At 38.0% G+C, this 26,151-nt stretch overlaps 3 protein-coding genes across 15 annotated transcripts in view; 1 reads left to right on the forward strand and 2 right to left on the reverse strand.

Annotated features, from left to right (window-relative positions):
• Nucleotides 1–3,699: 3,699 nt before the first annotated feature.
• On the forward strand, nt 3,700–5,365 carry LOC130922536 (uncharacterized). Its single transcript, XM_057847325.1, has 3 exons — nt 3,700–4,199; nt 4,481–4,690; nt 4,870–5,365. Exons 1-3 carry the CDS (start codon nt 3,946–3,948, stop codon nt 5,027–5,029), a joined length of 624 nt encoding a protein of 207 aa, XP_057703308.1. The 5' UTR covers nt 3,700–3,945; the 3' UTR covers nt 5,030–5,365.
• Nucleotides 4,415–10,018, reverse strand: LOC130922535 (uncharacterized). Its single transcript, XM_057847324.1, has 9 exons — nt 9,353–10,018; nt 8,890–9,000; nt 8,580–8,667; nt 7,138–7,883; nt 6,862–7,045; nt 6,535–6,792; nt 6,267–6,438; nt 5,908–6,056; nt 4,415–5,684 (listed from the first exon to the last, which is right to left on the reverse strand). The coding sequence occupies exons 1-9, from the start codon at nt 9,728–9,730 to the stop codon at nt 5,497–5,499; spliced, it is 2,274 nt and encodes a 757-aa protein (XP_057703307.1). The 5' UTR covers nt 9,731–10,018; the 3' UTR covers nt 4,415–5,496.
• Nucleotides 10,019–14,706: 4,688 nt separating this feature from the next.
• Nucleotides 14,707–26,151, reverse strand: part of LOC130922706 (calcium/calmodulin-dependent protein kinase type II subunit gamma-like) — a 67,766-nt gene continuing 56,321 nt past the window's right edge. For all 13 annotated transcript variants that reach the window (XM_057847657.1, XM_057847656.1, XM_057847653.1 and 10 more), the window contains 4 exons: nt 25,335–25,410; nt 22,530–22,624; nt 20,954–21,198; nt 14,707–19,467 (listed from right to left, as the gene is read on the reverse strand). In XM_057847657.1, the coding sequence (XP_057703640.1) occupies nt 20,966–21,198; nt 22,530–22,624; nt 25,335–25,410 (404 nt within the window). In that variant the 3' untranslated portion in view covers nt 14,707–19,467; nt 20,954–20,965. The remainder of the gene's footprint in view (nt 19,468–20,953; nt 21,199–22,529; nt 22,625–25,334; nt 25,411–26,151) is intronic.

Raw genomic sequence — 26,151 nt, forward strand, 5'->3', positions numbered from 1 at the left:
TATTTACGGATTCGTCTTCATAAAGGTGGTTCCATTATTTCCTGACTGTAGCCGACAGCCTACAATCTACGTCCACTTGATGCTACGCTAGGTATTACATGCATATAGAACTAGATGCGTAATGACAGACTCGGCTGCGTTAGTAAACAGCCGCCATCTTAAAGCAGTAGATTTCTCAGAAAGGCTCTATTGTAGTGAACCTTCATAGCGAACCTAAGTAACTTTTTATCTAAAATACTCCTAAATCGGCAAAATCTTGACTTGAATCTATCTCTAAATGATGAAACCGTTTTAAAACTTTCACATGTTGGAAGGAGACAGAAGGAAGAAGAACTAATGCAATAACGGGAGCGATTTTAACAACTTTAACAGTTGATTCAAAACATTAAATGACTTCCAAACATAGCAAAGGTTACTATGTTTTTTTTTTTGTTTTTTTGAATGAATGAATGAAAAAAAAACATGAACGGTAACACCAGTTACTTTTAGATATAGATATTATATAGAATATTTTACTTTTAGATGTAGCTTTTGCAGCTTCAATGTAATGTTTTGGTTTCCTTATTTTTGTTACTAACATAGGATCTGTGACCCTCCACAAGTTTTCCTATTTTACCGCAGGATGTCATGACTGTTAACTGTGGGCCTGTGAAGCCGACTATCATCGTACTTCTTACAGTCAAAAGTTGAACGTTTTTCATTTTCTCTAAATGATGGACAGCAATGGGAATTGACCGTACAATTCCCTGAAGTATAAGTAAGTGATTAAAAACCACATTTGTTGTTATTGACAGCTTCGGGTGCACACGCTGCATTGTTTGCGCCTACTCAGCAATTCGCATGTTAATTCACAGATCAATACCGAGTGTTGGACACACATAATCAACAAATGATGGATGCTCCTCCATTGAGTAAATAAATAAAGAAGAAGAAGCTTTAACACATGAAGAAGCCATTCTCGTTCCTGTTTGCTTTTGGGGCCACAAATGCTGGTGCTGGAGGCTAAACACATGAACATCCTGGACTGACATGCACATACAGGGTTGCCTTGAAACATGAGTTTAATTTGGTCTGTGAGCATGCATGCAACACCCCTCTGCAGTTCAACAGAACAACGTGAAATCGACAGCTTCTTGTACTACACAAATTAGTAGCCTACACTTAATTGAGTGACCGCAAATGAATATACTTGTCCACAGGAAACAAATGCTGGTGACTAAAGATGCTTGTCCACCAACAGAAATGCTTTTGTTGAGGCAACATGACCTCAAGCCCTCGACAACATAAACACAATGTATATATTGCATATATATGTAGGAAAGTTTTAAAGTAAGCTTGAGAACGATAAACCGATAAGAGCGGATATCCAGTTTTACAGGTGAGAGATACAGCTGTATCGATTATTCATTGAACCGATAGTAGAGATAGAATTTGGCTAGCGCGAGCACAACAATCGGCTTCTAATGCCTAATTCAGTGCATTGCTTAATGGAATAATAATTTAGCTTTTACGTCACATGCTGCGCTTGTGTCATTCACCACACAGCACACTTAGATTGAGACCGCACGCACGATATAATATGGACAAGCACAACTCACGGTCGTGGTTGCCTCAGAAGAACAGCTACTAGTCGCCGTCATTACCCGATCGTCACGGGCGTGTCATAACAATGCGAGAGCTAACAAAACCACTGTAACGCATGCTTCGTAGCATTTTCTTCACAGCCCAAAACGAAACTAGTAGTGGCAACGAAGCAACATGCTAAAACAATGGAAAGTTTGAGCACCGACGCCAGCGACGTGCAGCGATTAATTTTCAACGCACCCAGGAAAACAAAAGTCGGACTTTGACGTGAGGAAGGCAGCCAGATCTGTTCGCATGGGACAGAGCTAGTGTGAAGTGTGGAGCGGTACAGAGATCGTGAGTTTTTAACCCTGAAAACCACTACAATGGTGAAAAGGGCAGCACGACCCTTTGGAGATTTTGTTTCCACGAAACGCAGTCTACTTAAACATGAACATGCGGATTAGTTGATCTTCCTCAAAAAAAAATCTGCCCTTCAAAAAAAGATATGGACAGTGATGAGGAGTAAAAAAATGTGGAAACACAGGCATAAGTGAAAGACTTTGCTGTGTGTAAGGTTAAAGTAATGATTATTGACCTGTCTGTCTAAAATGCTATATTTTTATTCCCCCAATTATACCAGTGGTAAAGCATAATTTATTATTTATTTATGATAACATTGCAGGTTTAATTCTTTTTTTCCAGAGCTGCTGCATATAATTAATATTTTTTGTTTGTAAGATGTTTACGTTGAAAGTTTGCACTCAAATTACTTACCCCTTGTGTTCAAAACACCAGGAAATACAGTAATTGAATTACTGCACTTTATTATTGTCTGTCACTAGAGTTTTATTATCAATCCCATCCAACAAAATGACGGTCATGTAGTAAGCCTTAATTTTTTTTTTCCATAAAAAAATAAAACATAATATTGGTATGAAATTTTGTTGTTTAATTTTGCTATTAGAAATGTGGTCTTTTTTATATGTTTAAAATACTGTACAAACACACACAACAAATGTTTACTATCGTATCGTTTTCACTCTGTATCGAACCGTATCGTTCTTAAACTGTGTCGAATCGTATCGAATCGCTCGGCCATAAAAATGTATTGTTTTTTAATCGAATCGTAACCTGTGTATCTAGATACATATCGAATCGGCTTCATGCCAGAGATTCCCAACCCTATTTTAAAGTAAATTGAATAGGGATTTTCCTTTACCTGAACCATGGATCTCTGGCAGTCTCCCTCTTTGCTAGTGCTGCAATGGGAAATCAATGTTTGACCAATGAATCTCCCTTTTTAATCATTCAGATACTTGAGAAATAATGACATACTGTAACGCCAAAGGAAAATAATAGAGGATTGCATTGTTTTTTCTTCTGTCAAATGTACAGGTATAGAACTCATGGTTATCATTTTTCTGGTTTTAAAGATGAGGTCATTCATTGCCTTTGACAACTGGTAGACATCTAATCGATTTGGCTTCAGGGCCGGGTGATCGCTGCTGGTAGTGAATGTTCGCTTTCAGGTACTTCCATCACTGGCAGCCATTGAGTTATAAATTGTATTTTCACTTGCAATACAGCAAAGGTTGAGTAAGTGCGTATAGAAATCTAGAAAAAATAATCACAAAAATAGTATATTACTAAAAAAATGAGAAATGCAAAAAAAAAAAAAAAAAAAAAAAAATTGGAGCGAAGTTCTTTGCGGGTACAAAAAAACAAATTCGTAAAGCAAACGTTGATCAAATTCTAAAAAAAAAAAAAAAAAAAAAACTCATTTTGATAATAATGCAGGAAAACAAAGAAATAAAATAATACAAATAAATAAAACAAAATATTTTGGTGGAAAAAATAAAAATCGGTATGTTTAAAAATATTCTGTGCGTGCGTGTGCACGTGCGTCTTGGTGATCAAAAACTAATGAGTGTCTATGAAAACAAATATGAAAATACATTAAAATAATTAGAAAATATTAAGATTAAGCGCACCAACCACGACCCCCCCCCCCGCCCAAAAAAAAAAACAGTACGAACAAATAAACTACCAAAAAAAAATTTTAAAAAATGTACCCTACAACTGTCTCATTTCTGCTAAAGGGAGTAGGGGTGGAGGTTGAACATTGTTCTCTTAATCCTATAACTAAGAGACCTACGGAGTATTTTAAATTGTGTTGAGGTCACTTTATGTTTATTTAAAGAGCATATGACACGAGAAAAAAAGTCTTAAATAGCATTATTGTGTGAATTAGAATCATATTTTGAGACGATTCGACTATATACAGCAAATTTGCAAAGCACAGATAACGAGAAATTAGACTTTTAATGTGCTGTTAGGCCCCTCCTCCTGTTAAAGCCCGCTGGCGCCGCCATCTTGCTGATGACGTCAGCGGTAGAACGATTTCAGGCAGCTTTAGCATTGAGCCCAATGGAGGAGGAAACATTTTCCAGCGATTCTGGTTCAAGTTTGGAATTTTCAAACATAATTGGCGATCCAGAGGAAGTATGTGCCATACAGCCATATAGGTTTGAGCCATATTTGGAGGAAAAAGATATGGAATCAGAAAGCAGCGACACAGACGAGACTGAGCCAAACTCCCAGGATGACCACAGCAGACTGGGCAACACTGCATGGTGAGTGGCTGAAAATTAAATCGGTTTTGGTATATTCTGTTTTATTCACATACACAGTGGGGAGAACAAGTATTTGAGACACTGCTAATAGGAAAACCCATTGGCAGTGTCTCAAATACTTGTTCTCCCCACTGTATCTGTTCATTTTTTTATAGTGACATTTTCATTGTTATTATTTTTAATTTGTGGAGACCTGAGAAAATACATTTTTCTTGCAAGGAGTCTTTCACTACAATCCATGTTCTGCATTTAGATTTAAAATTTCATTTATTTTTCTGAAGGTGTTCATGTGAATGCTGTGCAGTGATGCCCACAGTAGATGAGTGCGTTTGCTGTGGTGAACAGGAGCGAGTCAGGGAGAAGATGGAGGGGGCTGGGGTCCAATGTATTACCCAGCACCCTGGATTTCAGCCCGTGTGCCTGAACGTAGACGTCCTTCAGACAGCCTATTATGCCTACAGGCAAAATTATGAGGACCAGTCAGGAAACAAGTATGTGTCATATATATGCACTGATCAGAATTTCATAAACCAACCTTTTTTGTGATCGGCAGTGACTTAGGCTAGTTAGCATTGTCTCACAAATTACAATGTAAAATAACGGTTTGCATTACTGTGTTGGTTTTCAAATGGAAAAGGAAATGAATGACCCCATCCTATTGTGCTTTCAGCTGGAAACGTTACACGGCGTATCGCCAGTTTGTGCGCTGGGTGTACGAGTTCCTGGGGCGGAGGATCAGGGTTCCTCTACCAGCCTGTGTGGTCGCGCAGATCAGGACAAGCTTCCCATCACCGGAGTTTGTTGGATACCAACCTTGTAATCCTCCCTAAAACTCCAAGTTGAATAAAATATTGTAATCGTTTCATTATACAGTCATCCTGATGTGATTTTTAAAAGAATATCTCTACTTCAATATTTTTGCAAGCCTCAGTGGTTAGTCTTATTACATATTTGCTAAGTGCAATACAAAAATTATATTTCCATGACAAAGTATTGTACTGAATGGAATATGGAAATATGACAAATGCAAGGACGTTATAAGATACTTATTTCTGACATGCTGATACAAGTAAAAAACAATTGCTACTGTATCAAGCTCAAGACAATGATTTGGAAAAATACACAAAATGGTTTTATTCACCGGAATTTAAGTGTGCCATTATATTTTATATATACCAACATATTTAAACAGGGCTCGAACCAATAATACCTTATAAATTCAAAAAACTAGCTCACATTTTCAAAAGATGACAACGAAAGAACTGGGGAACACAATTATACAAAATTAAAGGTTCAATCATGGCACATTAAAACGTGTGACATGATCCCGGACCGCCTGTTCTTTGTCAGGTCGCTGAAAGCTGCTGCTGAGGGATAACCTCCCGGCCTCGGGCACAGCCGGTATCGCCTCCAATTCATTCGGCTCTACATCACTCGCGTCCTGCACAAGCCTCTCCACCGCCGACATCAGCTCGCTAACATACTCTGATAACAAGGGAAGCAAATGGTACTGACAAATGCACAGAGATAATTCCACATGAAATCCATTCCATTTATCTTGCAAATATCAAGCAAAAATGGGACAGATTCTAAAAACACACTTGACACTGTATCCAGTAATAAAGTGTCCAAAGGTTTGTACATTACGATGACACCCAATAATTTACAACAATGAGTTCAATTGACAGGATTAGTAATGCGTACTTACCAAATGTAGGGTTCTCCAAAACTTTGCGCACAACATGGCCGCCTTGTTTTGATTTTGGAAAGTGGATGCTATAAATCCCCACTCCGTCTCGGGTTAAGCTGTGGGCTCGATGGGCGTTTTCATTGAAGTGAAGAGCAGCCACAATCGTCCTTAAAAAAAAAAAAAAAAAAAAAAAAAAAAAAAAAAAAAAAAAAAAAAAAAAAAAAAAAAAAAAAAAAAAAACATGGATGGAATAGTATTTCCATATTAATATTCATATTGAAAATGTCTTAATCGATCAGATTGTGATTGGGACAACAAAAAACAAAGACATGAGATAATATACTGGATAAATCAGCAGAAAATTGTTACAATAATACCTGCTGAGCATCCCCTCGTAAGAAAAGGCGAACATTTTGGGTGTAAAATGGTTCACCAGACTGTGGAAGGCTTCCAGGTGGGAAGTCTGGTAGACTGGAGACAGCCGGCGAATGTCAGCCAACAGTTTGGAGCCACAGATCAGCTTCTCCAGCTCATTGGTCAACTTGGTGTCTGCAAAATACCAGACAGAATCAAATTTGTACTTGAACAGAGAAGCATTTTGCGAAATAGTATAAGTGTGCTTATTGTAATGGAATGCAAACTTACGAGGCGTGAGCCAAGGCTTTTTCCGTTCCCGACCTTCCAAAGGACCATGGCTGCACCTGGGGAAACTGCCTTTGAAGCCCGAGTGATCATTCTGAACATGGCTCAGTACTGACTCCCACTTGTCGAGGATGAGTCTGGGGTCCCCAGGTCGCGTTGACGCCACGGACCAATATAAATGGTTGATGATACTGCCAATCCAGGGTTTTAGGGCTTCACATCCACGCAGCTTAGAGAGGTTCTGCAACTTTTTCTTCAAACCTTGGAAAGACAATTATGTAGGTGTGTAAAATATGCTATAAATAAAGCTGTGATAATGAATCTTATTACCTTTGCCAATATGCCAGATGTCAAAAAGATGCTCAATGTGTGGGAACTGTTCTCGGACGAGCTTGTTGACAGTCACATGTCGATCTGTCACCAGAGTTCCCACACGCACAAACTCCTCGAGCACACGCAGTGACCGAACCAGTCCTTCGGGCTCCATGTGGTAGCTACCTCCTACCTCGTTACTCTGAGATTTGGGAAAAAACAAAGCAACATACAGTATGATATATAAAGAATTAGGCTTATATCGAACATCTTTTGTTCACAAGTTTAATTTACCTGCACAATCTGCACATCCAAGATGGTTAGCTTCCGCAGTTCCATCATCGTGTAAGTCCCGTATTTTGCACTGTGACCGGGTGAGTCAGCTCGTCCGTCGCCACCACAAACAATTTCCTCTCCCTCAGCTTGTAGATGGCTCAACAGCCAGATTTGCCGCTCTCGCCACACGCTTTTGATGGCTTGGTGAAGGTAGCGTTCTTGATGGCGAAAGTACGACCGAGTGGAGTAAACAGCTACACCCATGTGAGATAACACACGCAGAACTTTGCCCACAGTTGCACCAGCAAATAAAATGGCTGCAGAAAGAAATATGTTTCCAGCAGCAATTCTGCCGACATATGGTTGGGAGTTCCATGTTCCGGTGTGACCACATCCAGGCTCAGCACACTTCAAGGCCAGCACCAACATGGTACCGACCTCAGAAGGGACCCAGTTGACCTTCTTGCAGGCACACGCAGGACAACTGACCCACTGGCTAATGAGCTGAATGAGGGCGACCCAGTAGATTAGATATACCCGGCTGGGAACTGGCGCAGGGTCGGCCGCAGCCATATCAGGACAATCGGACTCGCTGGACTCGCAGTCAGAAGGTGCGGTGGGTAGGTCATACTCAGAATCAGCCTCGCACACCAACATTTCTTCATCCGAGTCCCAGCTGTCGATGGTAACATTCAGCTCTGAGTGAACAACGCAGGTTTGGGTACCCACAGTCATCATGAGGGGCCCGGATGTTGTCTGGACACCTGAAAGATACACACAATAGATCACAATCTTCTTCCCCCTATTGCTATAACATGTTGATGATTGTGTGAGAAACCCAATAAAAATTTTCATTTTAACCGCAGTAGAGTTTAGATTTTATGTAAGCCTGTCAAACAAATGAATTAGAAAACAATCAGACTTGAAAATTATATTATTATTTTTTATTTTATATTACAAAAAATAAAATAAAATAATCAGAGAAAAGGGTGGCTACTTTGAAGATACTAGAATATTATATGTTTTAGTTATATTTCACATTTTTTGGCTGAGTACATAATTGCACATAGTTTTATTACCTTTAGTGAGAATTTACAATGTAAATAGTGACAAAAATAAAGAAAACGCACTAATGAGAGACGGTGTGTCCAAACATTTGGCCTGTGATGTATTTTGGAAGGCAGCTATGACAATGAAAAACTTACACTGGATAAGTTCCAACCTATTATAGGTTAATCATTTAAACATTATAATGATAGTAAACACTTTGCCCTTACTCGGTATTTTATATATATATATATATATATATATATATATATATATTAAAAAAAAAATGTTTCTTTAATCTGTATTATATTAATTCAATAAGCACAAGTCAAATGGATGTTTTGAAAGTTTGTTAATAGCAACGATAGGTAATTCCTTAAATTAGAAGCAACTGAAAATGTACTTCGAATTACCTTTATGTCGTCTTTGAGGTTGCAAAGCAGCACTAACAGCAACAGTCTGACTTGGTGGCAAAAGACAAACCTGACAGGACTCGTCGACCTATGGGTACACAGACAACATCAAGTTTATAGTTATTCATTAGCCTCAAATGTATTGACTATGTAATCATATTTTGATAACTAGATGGCAAAATAAGAATTTTCCCCAAAACCAAAGACAGAAAGGTTTAGGGAATGTTATTATGACACATACACCAGGTGTCAAAAGTCATATTTTGAGTGGAAATGTTTTATAACATTTTGTAAAACACATTACACGTACCGATTTAGGAGCTGGCCCAGCGGCAAATTCTTCCAACTCAGGATTATCCGCGTCTGGATTAACACTTTCGCACTGTGTCTTTGAATGGGCCTGGTATTCTTGTATCATCGACTGAAAAGAAAAGGACACAATTCAATCACTCGAATAAACGCCGCGCGATTACAATTGTAGCTAGCGCTAGCTAGCGCTAGTAGCCCGCAGCTAGCGCTAGCAGCCCGCAAAATTCACAAAACGTGATGAGAGAAATCATTTAAAGCATGAAATGAGGTACCATAACCACTAGCCTCTGAGGTCAACAAGACGAATTGTTTGATAGTAAAGCGCGAATAATTCAGCAAATAATTACAGCAGCAACAAATGTGATTTTTTTGTTTGATGGTTTTTAATTAAAGCTAATTTATTGGCAGCACACTGAAATGGGTTTACAGTATTTTACATTATATAAAACACAACGCTTACTTACTTCAACTGCAGCCTTTTTCGTCCGCTTATCAATGGCAGCGGACTTCCTCTTCAGAGATTTGTGAGCGCTTTGCCCACTGCCGCTAGCTCCATGTTGAGGACGGGGGGAAATTGTTGGCACAGCTGTGTCAAGTAGGGTTCTGGCATGTTGCACTGAAAGTCCCATCTCAACTTTCCGCAGAGGAACAGGGTCGAAACAGTCTTCAGTAAAATGATCCGAACACAACGCTGAGGATTTGGATGGTGACCAATTGTCCCTCGTTCGTTGTACTTGCTTTACCCATGCTTCCCGGCGAACGGGATCTCTTGGGAACCGAAAAAGGCTCACATCACTCCCCGTGACGTTGGAACAAAAGCCTGCAACGCATCGTTTCGGCATGGTGCGAAAAATAAAGGAAATACTCTGCTAAATTAGACGAATCCGCAGTCCTTCTCACACAACAGCACGGGTAGCTAGCGAAGAGGTCTTCTACCGTACACGTCACATCCGCCTTCTTCCTAAATCCGAGATCACAGCCGGAAGTCTGTCATTTTCGTAGCGCGGGATTCAAAAAACTGAATAAATATAACGATCGCTTCCACACACATCCAAGCGGTCTGTTTCATTCAGGAGCATAAAATACCGCGGAAAGTATGAAATAAACATGCTTTTTGGTGTCATGGGCACTTTAATTTACATGCAATAGTAAAAACACACACTAAGTGCATTGATTGCAATTTAGTTGATCTCTGGCGCCTCCCTATGGTCACCAGGTTTCAAGTCCACCACTATTGTGCCCATCCCAAGAAAAGTAATGTGACCTGTTTAGACCTACTGATCTTGATACTAGTCCTTCTAAAAAAATTGCATATTGTGAGCAAGTTCATTATTTTCTGTAATGTACTGAAAAACATTAGACTTTCATATATTTTAGATTAATTACACACAACTGAAGTAGTTCAAGCCTTTTATTGTTTTAATATTGATGATTTTGGCAAAAAAGTCGGAAAACCCACAAATCCCTATCTAAAAAAATTAGCATATTTCATCCGACCAATACAAAAAAAGTGTTTAATACAAAAAAAGTAGTAAAACCTTCAATGAATTATATCAGCTATGCACTCAATACTTGGTCGGGAATCCTTTTGCAGAAATGACTGCTTCAATGCGGCGTGGCATGGAGGCAATCAGCCCGTGGCACCGCTGAGGTGTTATGGAGGCCCAGGATGCTTCGATAGCGGCCTGAAGCTCATCCACAGTGTTGGGTCTGGTGTCTCTCAACTTCCTCTTCACAAAATCCCACAGATTCTCTATGGGGTTCAGGTCAGGAGAGTTGGCAGGCCAATTGAGCACAGTAATGCAATGGTCAGTAAACCATTTACCAGTGGTTTTGGGGCTGTGAGCAGGACCAGGTCATGTAGAAAAATGTATAAAGCTTTTCAGCAGATGAAAGCATGAAGTGCTCCAAAATCTCCTGATAGCTAGCTGCATTGACACTGCCCTTGATAAAACACAGTAGACCAACACCAGCAGCTGTCATGGCACCCCAGACCATCACTGACTGTGGGTACTTGACACTGGACTTCAGGCATTTTGGCATTTCCTTCTCTGGCAACTTGATTTCCGAATGACATGCAAAATTTGCTTTCATCTGAAAAAAGTACTTTGGACCACTGAGCAACAGTCCAGTGCTGCTTCTCTGTAGCCCAGGTCAGGCACTTCTGCTGCTGTTTCACACACGCCTGTGCACGGTGGCTCTGGATGTTTCTACTCCAGACTCAGTCCACTGTTTCTGCAGGTCCCCCAAGGTCTGGAATCAGCCCTTCTCCACAATCTTTCTCAGGGTGAGGCCACCTCTTCTGGTTTTGCAGCGTTTCCTGTTGTCCTGTTTTCCTTCCCACAGTCTTACCACTGAGGTGCCTTGATACAGCATTCTGGGAATAGCCTATTCGCTCAGAAATTTCTTTCTGTGGCTTAGCCTCTTTCTTGAGGGTCACTGATGGCCTTCTGGACAGCAGTCAGGTCGGCAGTCTTGCCCATGATTGCGGTTTTGAGTAATGAACCAGGCTGGGAGTTTTTTAACCCTTAGATGCATAAGTGGGTCAAAAATGACCCGGTGAGGTTATTTTCTTGAAATATCTTTGGAATTAAAATTTTTTATCAATTCATATTTCAAGTATTCCTCAAAAAACATGTTCTTGATATAATGGCATTCAAATTTTTGATGAACTTTTTATACATTTGAAGAAATTGTCATCTTTGTATTACTACCCTAAGCTTCCACAAGTGGGTCAAAAATTACCCACATGCATTTTCTATGGAATCCAATGGGAATCTTTCATTCTTATCAACTTTGGCTGTCAGGAATAAATTTACCGTGGACCACACTGACTAGGTATATATAAAGTGACATCCCTTAAGAAGATTATTTTACACAGCAAGCTGATACGTGTACTGTAAGTATTATGTCAATATAGTATTTTGTGTGTGTCTTTCATGACTCTTTATTATTATTTATCAATAAATTAACCTACTTCATAACTAGCTAGCTAAATAAGGCTAGGTTCATACCGCAGGTCCTAATGCACAATTCCGATTTTTTGTCACAGCTGTTTTTTTTGGCGTACCCGTTCAGACTGCCTTTGTCCATTGAGCCTGTTCAAGTATCACACACGCGCTCTAATTTGCAGTCCGAGATGCGCTGAGCAAACAGGCCCGCGTGTGCAGGAGCATTGGAGCAGAGAGAAAACCGAGCATTTTCAGGCTTATTCTCAACCCATTTTATTTTTTTATGACTGCTGTCAAGCCCGCTCCTTCCCCAAAAGCCGTGTTCAAGCTAGGCGCTAACGCTAATGCACAGCTGCACCGCTACTGTAGCACCCTGTCTCTCTCGCGCTTTGCTGATGTTATTTGCTGCATGAATTCCAATTTGGAGGACTTGACAGTTCGGACTGCAGCCACATTCTGGAAAAATGTGGTCCGGATGGGATTTTAACCACATATGAAAGTGACCTGGATCGAATTTGAAAATGGTCCACTTTTATGCGACTTTTCCTGTTCAGTCGATTCGGAAAAACACGAAAAAATCCGATTTGTGCTAGATTTACAGCTGAAATGGTCCTACATATGTTGATGATGGAGAGGCAGTGACGGGGGTTGGACTCAAGTGTCCTAAATTTCTGATGATGAGGACCCAGACAGGTGGCAGTGGCAGTTGTCCACCTGGAAATCCAACTGATCAGGATCAATCTGACTCATAAGATTTCTCTTATGTGTCCTTTGAAGAAGAAAGTGTCCAAATCATGGCCAACAGAATGAGTTGGTAAGGCTCTTACTAGAGAGAATTACCTCCCACTCAGGGCAGAACACAGAGCAACAATATCCTCAGAAATCGGTCAGTGCCTCCACAAGGGCTTAGTACCGCTGTCTCACCAAAAAGATGCATGGGAGCTCTTCATCATTGAAGATGAAGTACAAGGACGGATAAAGTCTATTACTGTTTTTTTTTTTTTTTTTTCAAAAAATTTTAATTGAATCATAAAGATATTTCAAGCATGAAATCATTCTTGTGTGGCCCTAAATATCATACTAATTAATATACAAGTGATTATTCTTCACCAAAATGGTATAAAAACACATTGGTTCTAATATGGGTCATTTTTTACCCACTTATGGAAGAGTGTAGGGTCCAGTAACTTGTGCATCTAAGGGTTAAAGCCTCAGTAATCTTTCGCAGGGGTTTTGAGTTAATTCGTCGATTCAGATTATTAGGTTAGTAGCTTCTTTAGAGTACCTTTTCATGATATGCAAATTTTTTTGAATAGTAATTTTTGTTTTTTCTTGACTTTTTTGCCAACATCATCAATATTAAAACAATAGAAGGCTTGCACTACTTCAGTTGTGTGTAATGAATCTAAAATATATAAAAGTCAGAAAATAATGAACTTTGTCAAAACAAGCTAATTTTTTGAGAAGGACTAGTATATTGAAATGCTTTGAAGGAAAAGTAACGAGTCTAACGACTAACATTATAAGGTATATCTCGGGACCCGGACACTGTGGAGTAGTACATTTCGGTCCATTTGAATTTGCCATCTTCACCTTTTAAAGGTATCAATGATTTTAAACGTGAAAAAAAGTGTACATACTGTAAGTAGTAATAAAAACACACAACAAAAATCTGTTGAAATGCTATTTTTTAATGAAATACATTTCAATATTCCAGTTATAACCAAGCTATGAAGAACAACCATCCACACAAACAGCTTTGTAAATGTACCACTGTCATGATTTAATTTACGCCCATGCAAAAACAAACCCGACATCCAAAACTTGTTTTATTTTTTTTCCCCACAATGCAGTCTCACCACTAAGTGAATAAGGCTTTCGTCTACTCTGTGACATGAGTATTTCTCAATTGTCCATCCATTAAAACGTGAAAAATGACTAAAAATCACACATGCATATTTCCTCATCATCGTCATGTAAAACTGCATATATTTTCATATTTATGTACGGTTGCTGTTGCTTTGACAAGAACTTTAAAACACACACTTTCCCTCTGCAAACAGTAAATACTCATATAGGATGCAAAAGCTACACAGTGAATGATTGTGTGTAAAGTTTAGGTAGTTGGTGCAATCACTTCCTGTTTGGTCACGTGACAACTACAGTATGTACAACATTAAGACTCAATAGTGGATCCATACCCTGTCTTGTATGTCAGGATGAAAAACAAATGGATGATGGAGTGACATCTGAATGCAAAAACATCCTCAATATGTACAAAAAAACAAAACAAAACTGAAACATGCAGAGCATAAAATTGAGAAATATTGATAAAAAATAAATACTAATATGAAAAAAAGGTCTAAAAAATGATTTATCAATCATAGCCAGGAAAAAGGACTATAAAACTAGAAAAATGACAGTTAAAAACAGAGAAATTGGATAACAACGTTACCTGTGTCTTTCTACGTGCAAAAACATTAAAACAAAATTAACCAAAAATATTGAACATTAAAAAAACAATTAAATATGTGTTTGTGTGGTGCCGGGTTAGAGTAAAATGCAAGTAAAATTTAAAAAAACAAAACAAAACAAAAAAGATTGTGTATTGGGAAATCCATCAGGAAAAAAAAACAAAGCATGGAAATATTAATCAAACATTAATGGGTAAAAAAGAATAAAGGAAAAAAATAAAGAAAATATTTTAATCTCAGGGGAAACCAATACCGAAAATTAAGAACACATTTTTATTTAAAAATGAAACCAACTTTTAAAAGTTTTGATGACATTATCAAACGTAAAATGACAAAAAAAAAAAAAAAAAAATTACCGAGAATTGGAGTGACACGGAAAAAATTCGACGTTGAATTTAAAGATTAAAAAAAAAAAAAAAAGTAATACAATTTTAGTGACATAACTGCGTCGAAAAAAGAAAATATGAAAAAAAAAAATCCCAAAAAACGAGTAAAAAAAAATAATTACACCGTATGTCATTTTGGTGGCCTAGAGTTGAGCTGACATGGATTTTGGAAACATGATATTGTATGTTGCAAAAAATGTGATATGTTTTCTCTTAAAGGGACGACGTTTGCTTGCATGTGCTCATGTGACTCTGGTATGATTGCGACAGTAGCAAAGGGGCTGCAGCACTTTCAACCCTTTTTTTTCCCCAGTTCTGACTTTAATCAAAACATCGTAAACACTAAACAACAAGTACAACATTTACAACAAAGAAAGGACCTGCCGGTTGATTGCCTTCAGCAAGAAAAGCTCCTTCCTTCCATCATGCCATGTATTTTTTTTTTTTAATATATATATTTTTTTGCCTCGCGTTTCAGCCGACAGTCCGCAAACATGCTCGTTGAAGCAAAACGCACAAGTACGGCAAGCCCGGATGGACGATAAACACGAGACGTGGGGTGACGACATCATCACCATCATCACGATTAAGACCAGGGAGGAAGAGGAGCAACAGTCGGAGAAACAGTATAGGCCAGGAGACGTGGAATCATGCTTACACACGCGCATATATGGAAACCCGTCTATGTCCATGCACTAGTATGCTCTTTTTCCTCACCAGTAAAACATCTGCTAGCCATTGACGGCAGTGATATGCTAATAATACTACAATATACTAATATATATAATATACTGCTAATACTACCACTGCTGCAAAAGCTTATGATGGGTGTGCTTACAAAGGCAAACACATTTCAGAACCAATCCTTGGAGTGAAATTTTCTGAAGTTAGCGTTAAAATGTAAATACTGAAATTTAAATATATTTTGATACTTAAAAAGATTTTAATTAAAGACTATATATACAGTATATATATATATATATATATATATATATATATATATATATATATTTATGGCAGAAAACACAGACAAGGCTGAAAAAGCAGTTTCTGCTCTTGCACCCCTCTTTAAAACCAACTGCTGTATTTTAAGCCAAAAGAACTGTTGTGTTTGATCGAGCAATTGGTCTATATGCTGCCATAGCAGTTTCATGCCGCGTTAAGCCCCCAAACTATTTTTAATTTGTCTGTTTTACCCTGGAGACACCCGTTTACAGACTCCGCGCAACTGCTTTTATTTCAACCCAGCCATAAAAAGAAGGTAAGTAATATTTATTATTCGAAATGTCTATAATTTTTAGCTTAGAATTATTAATTGGTGTTTAATATTCAGTTAAACAAATAAACAAGTATAAAATTATTCACTCGAATATTTTAAACTTTTAAACACATTACGTCACAATGAAAAAAATTGTGTCTGTAAACAGGTCACTGATATCTACCTTATAACTAGCGCTTAATTGTATTTTTTTTTTTGTTACTGTCGCATTTCCACCGATATTTTAGATAATCGATCCAAAGAAAAATTGAAAAAAAAAACAAAAGAAAAAGTTTAAAACGGTAAATGTTTGAAAAAGAACATCTTCACCACTCCTTGATGTCTGCAATTTCTGCATTGTGACCCTTGTTATATTACCGTGTTTCACCCATAAAATCCCCTAAAAGTCCGGTTGTGCCCTTTCACAGCTGTGTCTTGACACTCGGTGAGACAAGTTACAAAGAGTTTTTGGATCGAAACAAGGGAAGTACGCGATAATATCTCGTTAAAATCATGGTGTCTGTAATTATGCTCTCTCATGCTTTCACCTCGAGTTAGGGTTCAGGGGTTTAAAGTATATATATTTTTAAATGCAATCAAAATGTTTCTTCCCCGAGAAAGCTGAGATTTTAAGCTTTTCAACGCTGTATCACACATGCATATAGGACAATTTTAAAATTTGGCCAAACTGGGGGTCTCTGAGTTGAATTTCAAGTCACCTGAGTGTTTTCCGCCATATATAGACATATGTAAATATATAGTATATATGGCGGAAAACACAGACGAGACTAAAAACGCACTTTCTGCTCTTGCACTCCTCTTTAAAAGAAACTGCTGTATTTTAAGCCAAAACAACTGTTGTGTTTGATAGAACAATATGTCTATGTTGCCATAGCAGATTCATGGCGCATTAAGCCCCCGAACTATTTCTAATTTGCCTGTTTTACCTTGAAAACCCCCGTTTACAGACCTCGTGCAACCGCTTCTGTTTCAACCCAGCCATAAAACGAAGGTAATTATATTATTCAAAATGCCTGTCATTTTTAGCTTAAAACATTGACTGATGTCCAATATTTCGTTAAAAAAAAACAAAAACAAAAACTTGACTTTGACGTTGAAAAACGACTGAAAAATTATTCACTCTCATATTCTAAAGTTTTTTGTTTTTTCTGTCACATTTTTTCCGATATGTTAGATGATAAATAATCGATCCAAATAAAGAAAAATTGGGGAAAAAAAACGTTTACAAAGGTAAATATTTGAAAAAGAAAATCTCAACCACTCCTTGATGTCTGTGATTTCTGCATCGCGACCATTGTTATATGACCATGTTTCACATATAAAATCCCCCCAAAATCCAGCTGTGGCCATTCACATCTGTGTCTTGACACTCAGTGATACATGCGACATGGAGTTTTTGGATCGAAACAAAGTAAGTACGCGATATCTCGTTAAAGTCATGGCGTCTGTAATTCTGCTCTCGCGTGCTCTCACCTCCAGATAGTGTTTTGCTGTTTGAAATTTTTATTTTTTAAATGCCCTCCTGTTCAAAATTTTTCTTCCCCCAGAAAATTGAGATTTTAAGCTCTCCAATGATGTATCACACGTGCATATCGGACAATTTTGAAAGTTGGCTAAATTGGGGGTCTCAGAGCGGCTCTTCAAGTCACCTGAGTGTTTTCTGCCATATATGTATATTATATACACATGTATCATATATTTGAGAGAAAAAGCATCTTATTTTGCCTCATTCAAATCTTAAAATCTGAACATTTAAATATGTAAACTAGGGCTGTCAAAATTATCGCGTTAACGCGCGGTAATTAATTTTTTAAATTAATCACGTTAAAATATTTGACGCAATTAACGCACATGTCCCGCTCAGACAGTATTCTGCCTTTTGGTAAGTTTTACAGCAAGGCTTTTTGTGCTGTCTAACAGCGAACTCTTGTGGTCGCTTTGCGATATGGTTTATTGTTGTCTTGCCAGTTCAATATGGCTGCACGACGTCTCGGGCTGACGCCTACGTTGTAATGTTGTGCTTATATGATCCTTGGACAAGATTTGTCCGTAAGTATGGTTGTTGTAAATAATGTACATATTATGTTAATAAGCGAAATGTTATATTGTTTGTATGAGACACTTTTTGTTTATGTTTAGTGAACCTGTGTAGCGTGCTAAGCTAAAGTTGTTGCTAATGCAATGCTGTTGTACTTTTTTTTGTGTAGTTTTACGATGGTCTAAAGAGGACAATGGTTTGAGGCCATTTTATTAATAAATCAGATGAAAAAGGAAGAAGTCTGATTATTATGGCGTCGTTCACTAGCTGTCTAGCTTTGGAAAAAGTAGACGCTTCGGAGTGAGGACAGCATAGACAGATTTAAATGACAGTAGAGTGAAATGCCCACTACAGTCCTTATGTACCGTATGTTGAATGTATACATCCATCTTGTGTATTATCTTTCCATTCCAACAATTTATTTTACAGAATATATATATAATTTACAGAAAAATATGGCATATTTTATAGATGGTTTGAATTGCGATTAATTGCGATTAATTACGATTAATTAATTTTTAAGCTGTAATTAACTCAATTAAAAAATTTTAATCGTTTGACAGCCCTAGTATAAATATAAAACAATTTAATGGGTCTACATACAAAGGTGCAAATGACTTTAGATGCAAACCTTAGAGATTAAGTTTAATTTTAATTTTTTAATTTAGTTTAATTAGATTATATTTTTAAGTTTAAAATCAGAGAGCGAGAGACAGAACTTTGAAAAAAGTTAAAATATACTAATTGCATGTAGAGAGGGGGTTCATGTCTAATTTTGAAAGTTTAGCATAAAATGTCTGCTTTCCCAATTTTTCTACTACATGTAGCAAAGACAAAGAGTGTACTAGTACATTGACCTCACGCTGAATCTCAAGTAATGGAATAAATGCTTCAACAGCTTTCCACACACGCACACACATATGTCTTGCATATAAATATCAATTCATACATAAAATCCCGAAATGTGTGTTAAAATACATAAAAACAATAAAAGGAGTTGAAAATAATCATCCTAATCATAAAAAACAAAGGACCCTTTAAGTATGTGACTAAAGAAAAAGTCCAAATTCAACTTGTTGCTGCTAATGAATTCTCCGTGTGTGTGTGTGCGCGCGTGCGAGTGATCAGACAAGAAGACGGGGCGGCGTGGAGAGGGGCGAGCTGGCAGCGCAGAACCCGTGCTCCCTCGACAAACATGCACCAACCGCATGGAGGAACCGCACTGGGCCGTCGGCGGGTCTCCTGTTCCTTCAGTCCAACTAATTATTGTTTATGTTTGTTTGTTTAAAAACATGTTGTTTTGTTTCTTCTTTCTTTTGGACATAATTGTCCTGGTTGTATTTGTGCCCGTTTAGCTTGTATGTTGTTACCCTCTATTTCCAGGCCAGGATGCTTGTAAGCACGGAGGAGAGTCCATACTCCACCCAATAGCTTCAACAGTTGAAGACAAACTGAGGGAGAAGAGCGGAAAAAAATGTAAATAGACATTTAGGCTTACTGTATTTTTGGGACTATAAAGCCCTATACCCTAATCGCATGGGACTGGTATTACCTATGGACCTATGGTAATTTGCCAATTATATCCCTAACCTTTGTTAATGGTAGCACATTCGCAAAAGATAAGCAAAGCCTGTAAACGAGTCCATTTCACTGGCATTACAGCTAAAAGGGTGTCTCTTTGGGTCTTTTCTTTTGTTGACCTACACAGTTTTGCCTCGAGGTCCACGTCTGCGTTTCTATTTAGTTTCTATACGGGTCTGCCTCATGATTTGCACCATAGACGGAGATTGAGGGGCGGGGGGCACGCACTCACCCACCCGAGGTAAAACAAAAAAAAAGGTCATTGCATATAATTGACGTTCCTATGAATTAAAGGGGAAGTTCAGAATTTTTGACATTAGGTTTAATGTTGGAGTTAGCGGGGGTTTAATTAGTCGGTGGAGTTGATTTCAACGAATTCCGTGCAGTTTGTCAGTTATTTGTTAGTTTCAGGGCTCTGGAGTGGTTAAACTAGAGCGAGTCAGTGGTGCCTGCTTAGCATGCCGATAAAAAACAACAAAAGCATGCATGAGAATCACTGATGAACCATGCATTCAATAGCGTTGGCTGTATTTTCAGGATAAAGTTATTGAAACTTACCATTGCATGTCAGTAATTGTAGTATGAACAGCAGCATTTGTAATCCAGCAGCTCTGCAGGGAACAGACTGTCTAGACAAGAAAGGCGGAGTGATATCACACCGCTTATTTTTTGTTGTTGTGGGAACGAAAGGGACTCCCCAGCAGACTGGGCATGAGTAGCTGAAGCACTCATCTCTATTGTGGTCGCATTACGCATCTAAAAAAATAGTCTTGCAGAATGGAATTAATTACTGCAGTTTGGTGTGACACTGTTTTGGCCGCATGGGTATTACGAACAATGATGACCATGTTAGATCTGTTAATATTTTTTGCATGCTAAGCAGGCACTATTGACTCGCGCTAGCTTAGCCATTCCGGAGCCTTGAAACTAACAAACAACTGACAAACTGCACAGAATTTGTTGAAATCAACTTCACCGACTAATTAAACCCCCGCTAACTCAAAGTTTAAGCCTAATGTCACAATATCTGAACTTCCCCTTAAAAACAAAAGTGCTAGCCGTTAAAATGTTGTCCATAAAGTTGTAAAGCAATAAAACAAACAACAAAAATGAATGAAATGAACAGCAATCCTGCAAAGTATTTCATAATGGGTCCAAATTATTTTTTCGAAAAGATCATGTGACTAGCACCTTAAAGACTGTCCTTTGCTTTACTTAGCCAAAACAACACCTGAGGAGGCAAGATAGATATTTAGAATTTCTCAACAACAAGTCAAACTTGGCCTATGATTTGCACTCTCAGAGTGGCAGCACTCTAAATTTATATGGTATATAGAACGTGTTAAAGCACCTCACCGTGAGTGGCGTTCACTGCAGCAGCGCGGCGGGAGCTCCCGAGCAGTGGAAGTGGACGTTGAGCCACTTGGCGTCGCGGCGCTGCCACACGCGGGTCTCCTCCGACTGGCAGGAGCGCGGACGGCCCTGCGCGTCCATGTACTGCGTGAGGCGGATGTAGGCGATGCACGCAGCGTCGTCACCCATCAGGTGCACGTGTGGATTCAGGATGGTGGTGTGCACTGGCTTGCTGTTCTTACTCAACACTGAGAGAAGGAAGCAGATGAACAATTAGCACTATGCTTGTGTGGGAAAGCAAAATCACAATTATTAAGATATGGATTTGTAATATTTACTCAAATATTAACTTGTATATATATGAAATGGAGTACCTGGAGGTTTAGTCAGGTCGGCTGATTTTTTTTAACAAATACTTGAAGAAACCACAGTATTGTACAGGTAATCACAAATAAAAATGAAATTAAAACATCTTCTTGTGTTAAAATTAATGTACATATCAAATGAATTTGAAACCATGTTTTAAAACAGCATTTATTTGATAGAGTACCTGGAGGTTTTTTTCAAGTTAGGCCCCCCCCCCCAAATACTTAAAGTAAAAGCAACGCATGTAAACATGAACAAAATAATATGAATTTAAAACACCTGCTTGTGTGGAAATTGAGTTACTCTATATAACAAATAATTTGAAACTATGTTTAAAACAGCATGTAAAATTTTGTTTGTAAATACAACATATTTGAAGTTAATAAATTAAAAATGGTCTTATAAGTTGAACATTTGGCGTCAATCTTTAATAAATGTAATTATGAGCATTAAGTTTTTTTTGTAAACATTTAAAATTATAGTAAAATGCGCATTCATTTACAAATACATATTTTTTCTTTTATCTTATATAATTAAATATATTGTTTTTTTCCATTATGGTCACTGAGGATATTGATTTGGGGCAATTTATTGTATTTAATTATATGCAAATTAACATTGAAATAATAATTTAAAAAAATGTTTACATGTCATGCAATTAAAATTGTTTGCAACATTTTAATTATGAGTCATCCATCTTGTTACATGTCAATTTTTACTGTGTTTTAGTTATATATATATATATATATATATATATATATATATAAAACAATACGCATATCCATTTGTACCATTTATACATCACGACAAACAAGAAAAAAAAAAAAAGGTGTTAAATTAATACATGCAACTATGTTTCAAAGTAGTTATCAAATAAATATTTACTGATGTAAAACTATATTTTAGGGGAATTCAAAGTTAATTTTGGTATACCTCTCTATTAATTAACGACATTTTGACGGGCAAGTAAAATCATCCGACTGTCGGTGCCCTTCAGTCAAGTTTTGCCTGCATTATTTGTGTGTGTGTGTGTGTGTATATACATATATATATATATATACATATATATATATATATACATATATATATATATACATATATATATATACACATATATATATATATACATATATATATATATACATATATACATATGATATATATTTGATATTGCAGGTGGACCTAAAATTAGTATTAATCAAGTAAAACGTACAGTTGTCGAAGTAGAACTTGTGGAAGTCCATGCCCTCCACCAGATTCCCCAGAGCTTCTGGCTCGAATGAGGTCAGGCCCGGATCGCAGATTCTTCTGCCGTAACACAACACAAAACAAAACAAAACAAAACAAAACAAAACAAAACAAAACAAAACAAAACAAAACAAAACAAAACAAAAGCACATGTTAAAGAACTTATTATGGTGATGTTTTGATGTAAATCAGCGCTTCTCAATTATTGTCCTGTTAAGCCTCCTTAGGAAGACGTAAACAATTCGCGCCCCCCTCTCAACTCTCTGCCTCCACTGTAAATAGAATCATTTGTTCATTATTCTAAGTACACCTCTGCATAACACTCTGTCCATTTTAGTAGTAAAGAAAAAAAGTAATATAGATCAATTTACTATAAAATATAACTATTAACATTATTTTGTTTGTAACAGAAAAGACTTCAAGTCCATCAATTTGCCTGAATTTAAATGAATAAATAAAAAAGAAAAAATACACTCAAGGTACATTTTTTGATCATTTGATACTGAAAAGTAAAATTTAATAAAATCAAGATATAATAAATTAAAATTGATTAGCAACATTAACTCATGAGGACAATATGCCAAACAATTTGACCCAAAAAACAAAACTTAATAGAACAAAAACGACAGTGTCACTGGACAGAGACAGTTTTTATTTTTGCTGCAGGCAGCATCAGCTCCTTTGCTATGGTGTGGGGTTATTTTGCACTGAGCAACTTGGTATTAGTGTTGCACCGATACCATTTTTTAGCCCCGATACCGATACCTGGCTGTGCAGTATCGGCCGATACCGATACCATACCGATACCACCCCGTTTATATATATATATATATATATATATATATATATATATATATATATATATATATATATATATATATATATATACACACCCCCCCCCAAAGAGCTACATAATTGGATGTGAAATAATTGCTATCAAGGCTTTGTCAGGCTGTTGCTTACCTTTGAAAAATAGGAAAAAGACTAGTACAAAGTGAATAGTCTACTAAACCCTAGTAGACAATAGTTGAATAAACCTTTGGCCCTCAAAGGCCAAATTAGTGCTACATTTATGAAATTAATAAAACATGTATAATGCTAGCCCAACAGTAAGAAAGTAAAAATAAATTCATAATAATAAACTCAGAATGAACTGAATAAACCTTTTTAAACCTCTCAAAGGCCAAACTGCAACTTTCATGATATTACTGTCACATTCTGCTGCTGGTTAGATTGTGTCTTGTTGCTGGGCTGGTCATGGGGGCTTTCCTGACGTCGCACCTGAATCTCATCAGCGCAGCATTTAAGCACGGGTGATCTCAAAGGTATTTTGCCTTGCTGATCGCCATTTGACATCTCGCACTATAGTCTCGCTACATTTGCTTGTTACGCCCCTGCATTTGTTTTTTTTCTGTTAGTGTGTTGCTCTCGTTTGTAACCTTATACCCTGTGCAGGTATTTGAATGTTTTTATTTTGGCTTTTTGGCTCGCTGCCTATCGTCTTAGTTAACCTTCGAGTTTGCAGTATTGAGCTCCGTCGACCTGCTGTCACGGACTCCTTTTGTTATTTCTTCTATCCCGCGATCGCCTGTTATTTTTTGTTTGCAATCATTATGCCCTTGTATATATCCCCCGCTTGTTGTCTGCTTCGAGTTCCCACCTTGTTTCCGCATTTGCGGACGCTAGCAATTATAAGTAATAATAATTGACCTCAGCATCCCGTCTCTCTATTAGCCTCCTTTTTTCGGGAGGGGGGGAGTCCCTTATTTCTATTTCTGAAAGGTGGCAACCCTACTTTGGAAACAGTTCCCAAATTACTGCGGCATTTCTTTCAGTGAAACACAATAAAAGTAAAGTAGACGTAGTGAACTGACCAGAGATTGTTGCTCCGGTCCAGCGCCCTTCTTCTGGATACCACTCCTCCTCTTGCACGCTCAAACTCGTTGTGTTCGTTCACATTTCGTCTTCAAATGTTTTATCAGGTTTGAGGTATTGAAATTGGCCAATTTAACTCCACATCTCGAAACTTTCAGGCCGCAAATCTTAAAATTTTAATCGACGGGATTTCTATTTTGAAATACTTCCCGACCGCCGCCATTACTCCTGGTTTGTGTTTCCTCCGTATGAAAAAGCTGCCTTGTGATTGGTTAGGAGTGGCTATTGGCCCGCTCTCATTGGTCTGGAGCAGGCCAATAGCGATAGCTGCTTGATGTTCACGTGTTATCACACAACACAGAGACAGAGTGTAGTGAGCGCCAGGAGGAAAAAAAAAAGGCTGCGGTCAAATGTTATAATATTGGACCGGTAAATGGTATCGGCGGCGTCTTTGTTGGTACTCGCCGATACAGATACCACCATTTCGGGCTGGATCGGCGCCCCCTACCGATACTAGTATCGGTATCGGTGCATCTTTACTTGGTATGCCACTATATATGATGCTAACAATGCTCAAAACAATCTGGTCTTTCCTTGTCTCCCACGGTATTAAAAGTCAGAGCCAAACAAAAAACACGACATACGCTTTCTCATATTTCCAGGTCTTAACTGTTCAGTGCTCTTTGCTGTGTGCTCTTGTTTGGTTCAAAAATACTGCGCACACTTGGGGAAAAAATAAAGAGCACCATTTACACCCACTGAGTGGATGTGCATTTACACTTTATTCTAGTATTTTCCCTGAGGTCACATGCGCCACCCCCGGCATCGCTGTGCGCGCCCCACTATTTGAGAAGTACTAATAGTACTTATATAATGACCGAAAAAACTGACTTACGTGTATGCCTCAAAGTCGCCATTATTGATGGCTTCAATCAGCTGCTCGGTCATCTTGATGATTTCTTGTTTGCGGCCTAAAAACACAAAAACAGGATGATGACGACTTTCAAACAAACAAAAGCAGTACGTTTGAAGTCTTTTAAATGTGCATGTTCATAGACTCTGTGCTAAAAGTTTGTCTTGGGGGGGGGGGGGGGGGGTTAAAACGTTTTTGGCGGCAAGGTGGAAGACTGGTTAGCACGTGTGCCTCACAGTTCTGAGATGAAGGGTTTTTGCATGTTCTCCCTGTGCCTATGCGGATTTTCTCCAGGGTGGTAACTAATTCAGGGTGTACCTTGCCCAATGCCCATAGTTAACTTGGATAGGCTCCAGCACCCCGCGACCCTCGTGAGGAAAAGCGGCTTAGAAAATGAATTAATGAATAATGTTTTCATTTGAAACGCATATGGTCAAGCTGCAATAGAGAGAGAATGCCAATAGATGGCAGTACAGGAATAGAAACTTGCTCTGACAGAGGAGGTCATTAGGTGGTTGCTTTAAACTTACTTGCTGCCATTGACTGCGGTAGACGTCCAATCCATGAATACTTTGAGATTGATTATTCATTGTAAGCTGTTCCAAGTACAAAAAGATTGGATTTATATCACCGCTAATAGCACTGGAACATGAACCTTCAGTTCAAAGGGATTGAATTGATGTCGCCTCATTGCCCACATGCACCTTCAACATGAGAACTCGGCATCTTCTGCGTCTTCTTGTAAGCAGATTAGCTGCTTTCAGGAGGTTTTGAGACTAATTACAGGATTAAGTGTTAG

The sequence above is a fragment of the Corythoichthys intestinalis genome, chromosome 10 (genome assembly GCF_030265065.1).
Source record: "Corythoichthys intestinalis isolate RoL2023-P3 chromosome 10, ASM3026506v1, whole genome shotgun sequence".
Taxonomy (NCBI): domain Eukaryota; kingdom Metazoa; phylum Chordata; class Actinopteri; order Syngnathiformes; family Syngnathidae; genus Corythoichthys; species Corythoichthys intestinalis.

Excerpts from the sequence above, each read along its gene's own strand:
- LOC130922536 (XM_057847325.1), top strand. The coding sequence starts at position 3,946 with ATGACGTCAGCGGTAGAACGATTTCAGGCAGCTTTAGCATTGAGCCCA. Across the intron at positions 4,200-4,480 it reads AGACTGGGCAACACTGCATG|GTGTTCATGTGAATGCTGTG; the intron begins GTGAGTGGCTGA and ends ATTTTTCTGAAG. Across the intron at positions 4,691-4,869 it reads GAGGACCAGTCAGGAAACAA|CTGGAAACGTTACACGGCGT; the intron begins GTATGTGTCATA and ends TTGTGCTTTCAG.
- LOC130922535 (XM_057847324.1), bottom strand. The coding sequence starts at position 9,730 with ATGCCGAAACGATGCGTTGCAGGCTTTTGTTCCAACGTCACGGGGAGT. Across the intron at positions 9,001-9,352 it reads CGAAAAAGGCTGCAGTTGAA|TCGATGATACAAGAATACCA; the intron begins GTAAGTAAGCGT and ends TTTTCTTTTCAG. Across the intron at positions 6,057-6,266 it reads TACGAGGGGATGCTCAGCAG|GACGATTGTGGCTGCTCTTC; the intron begins GTATTATTGTAA and ends TTTTTTTTTAAG.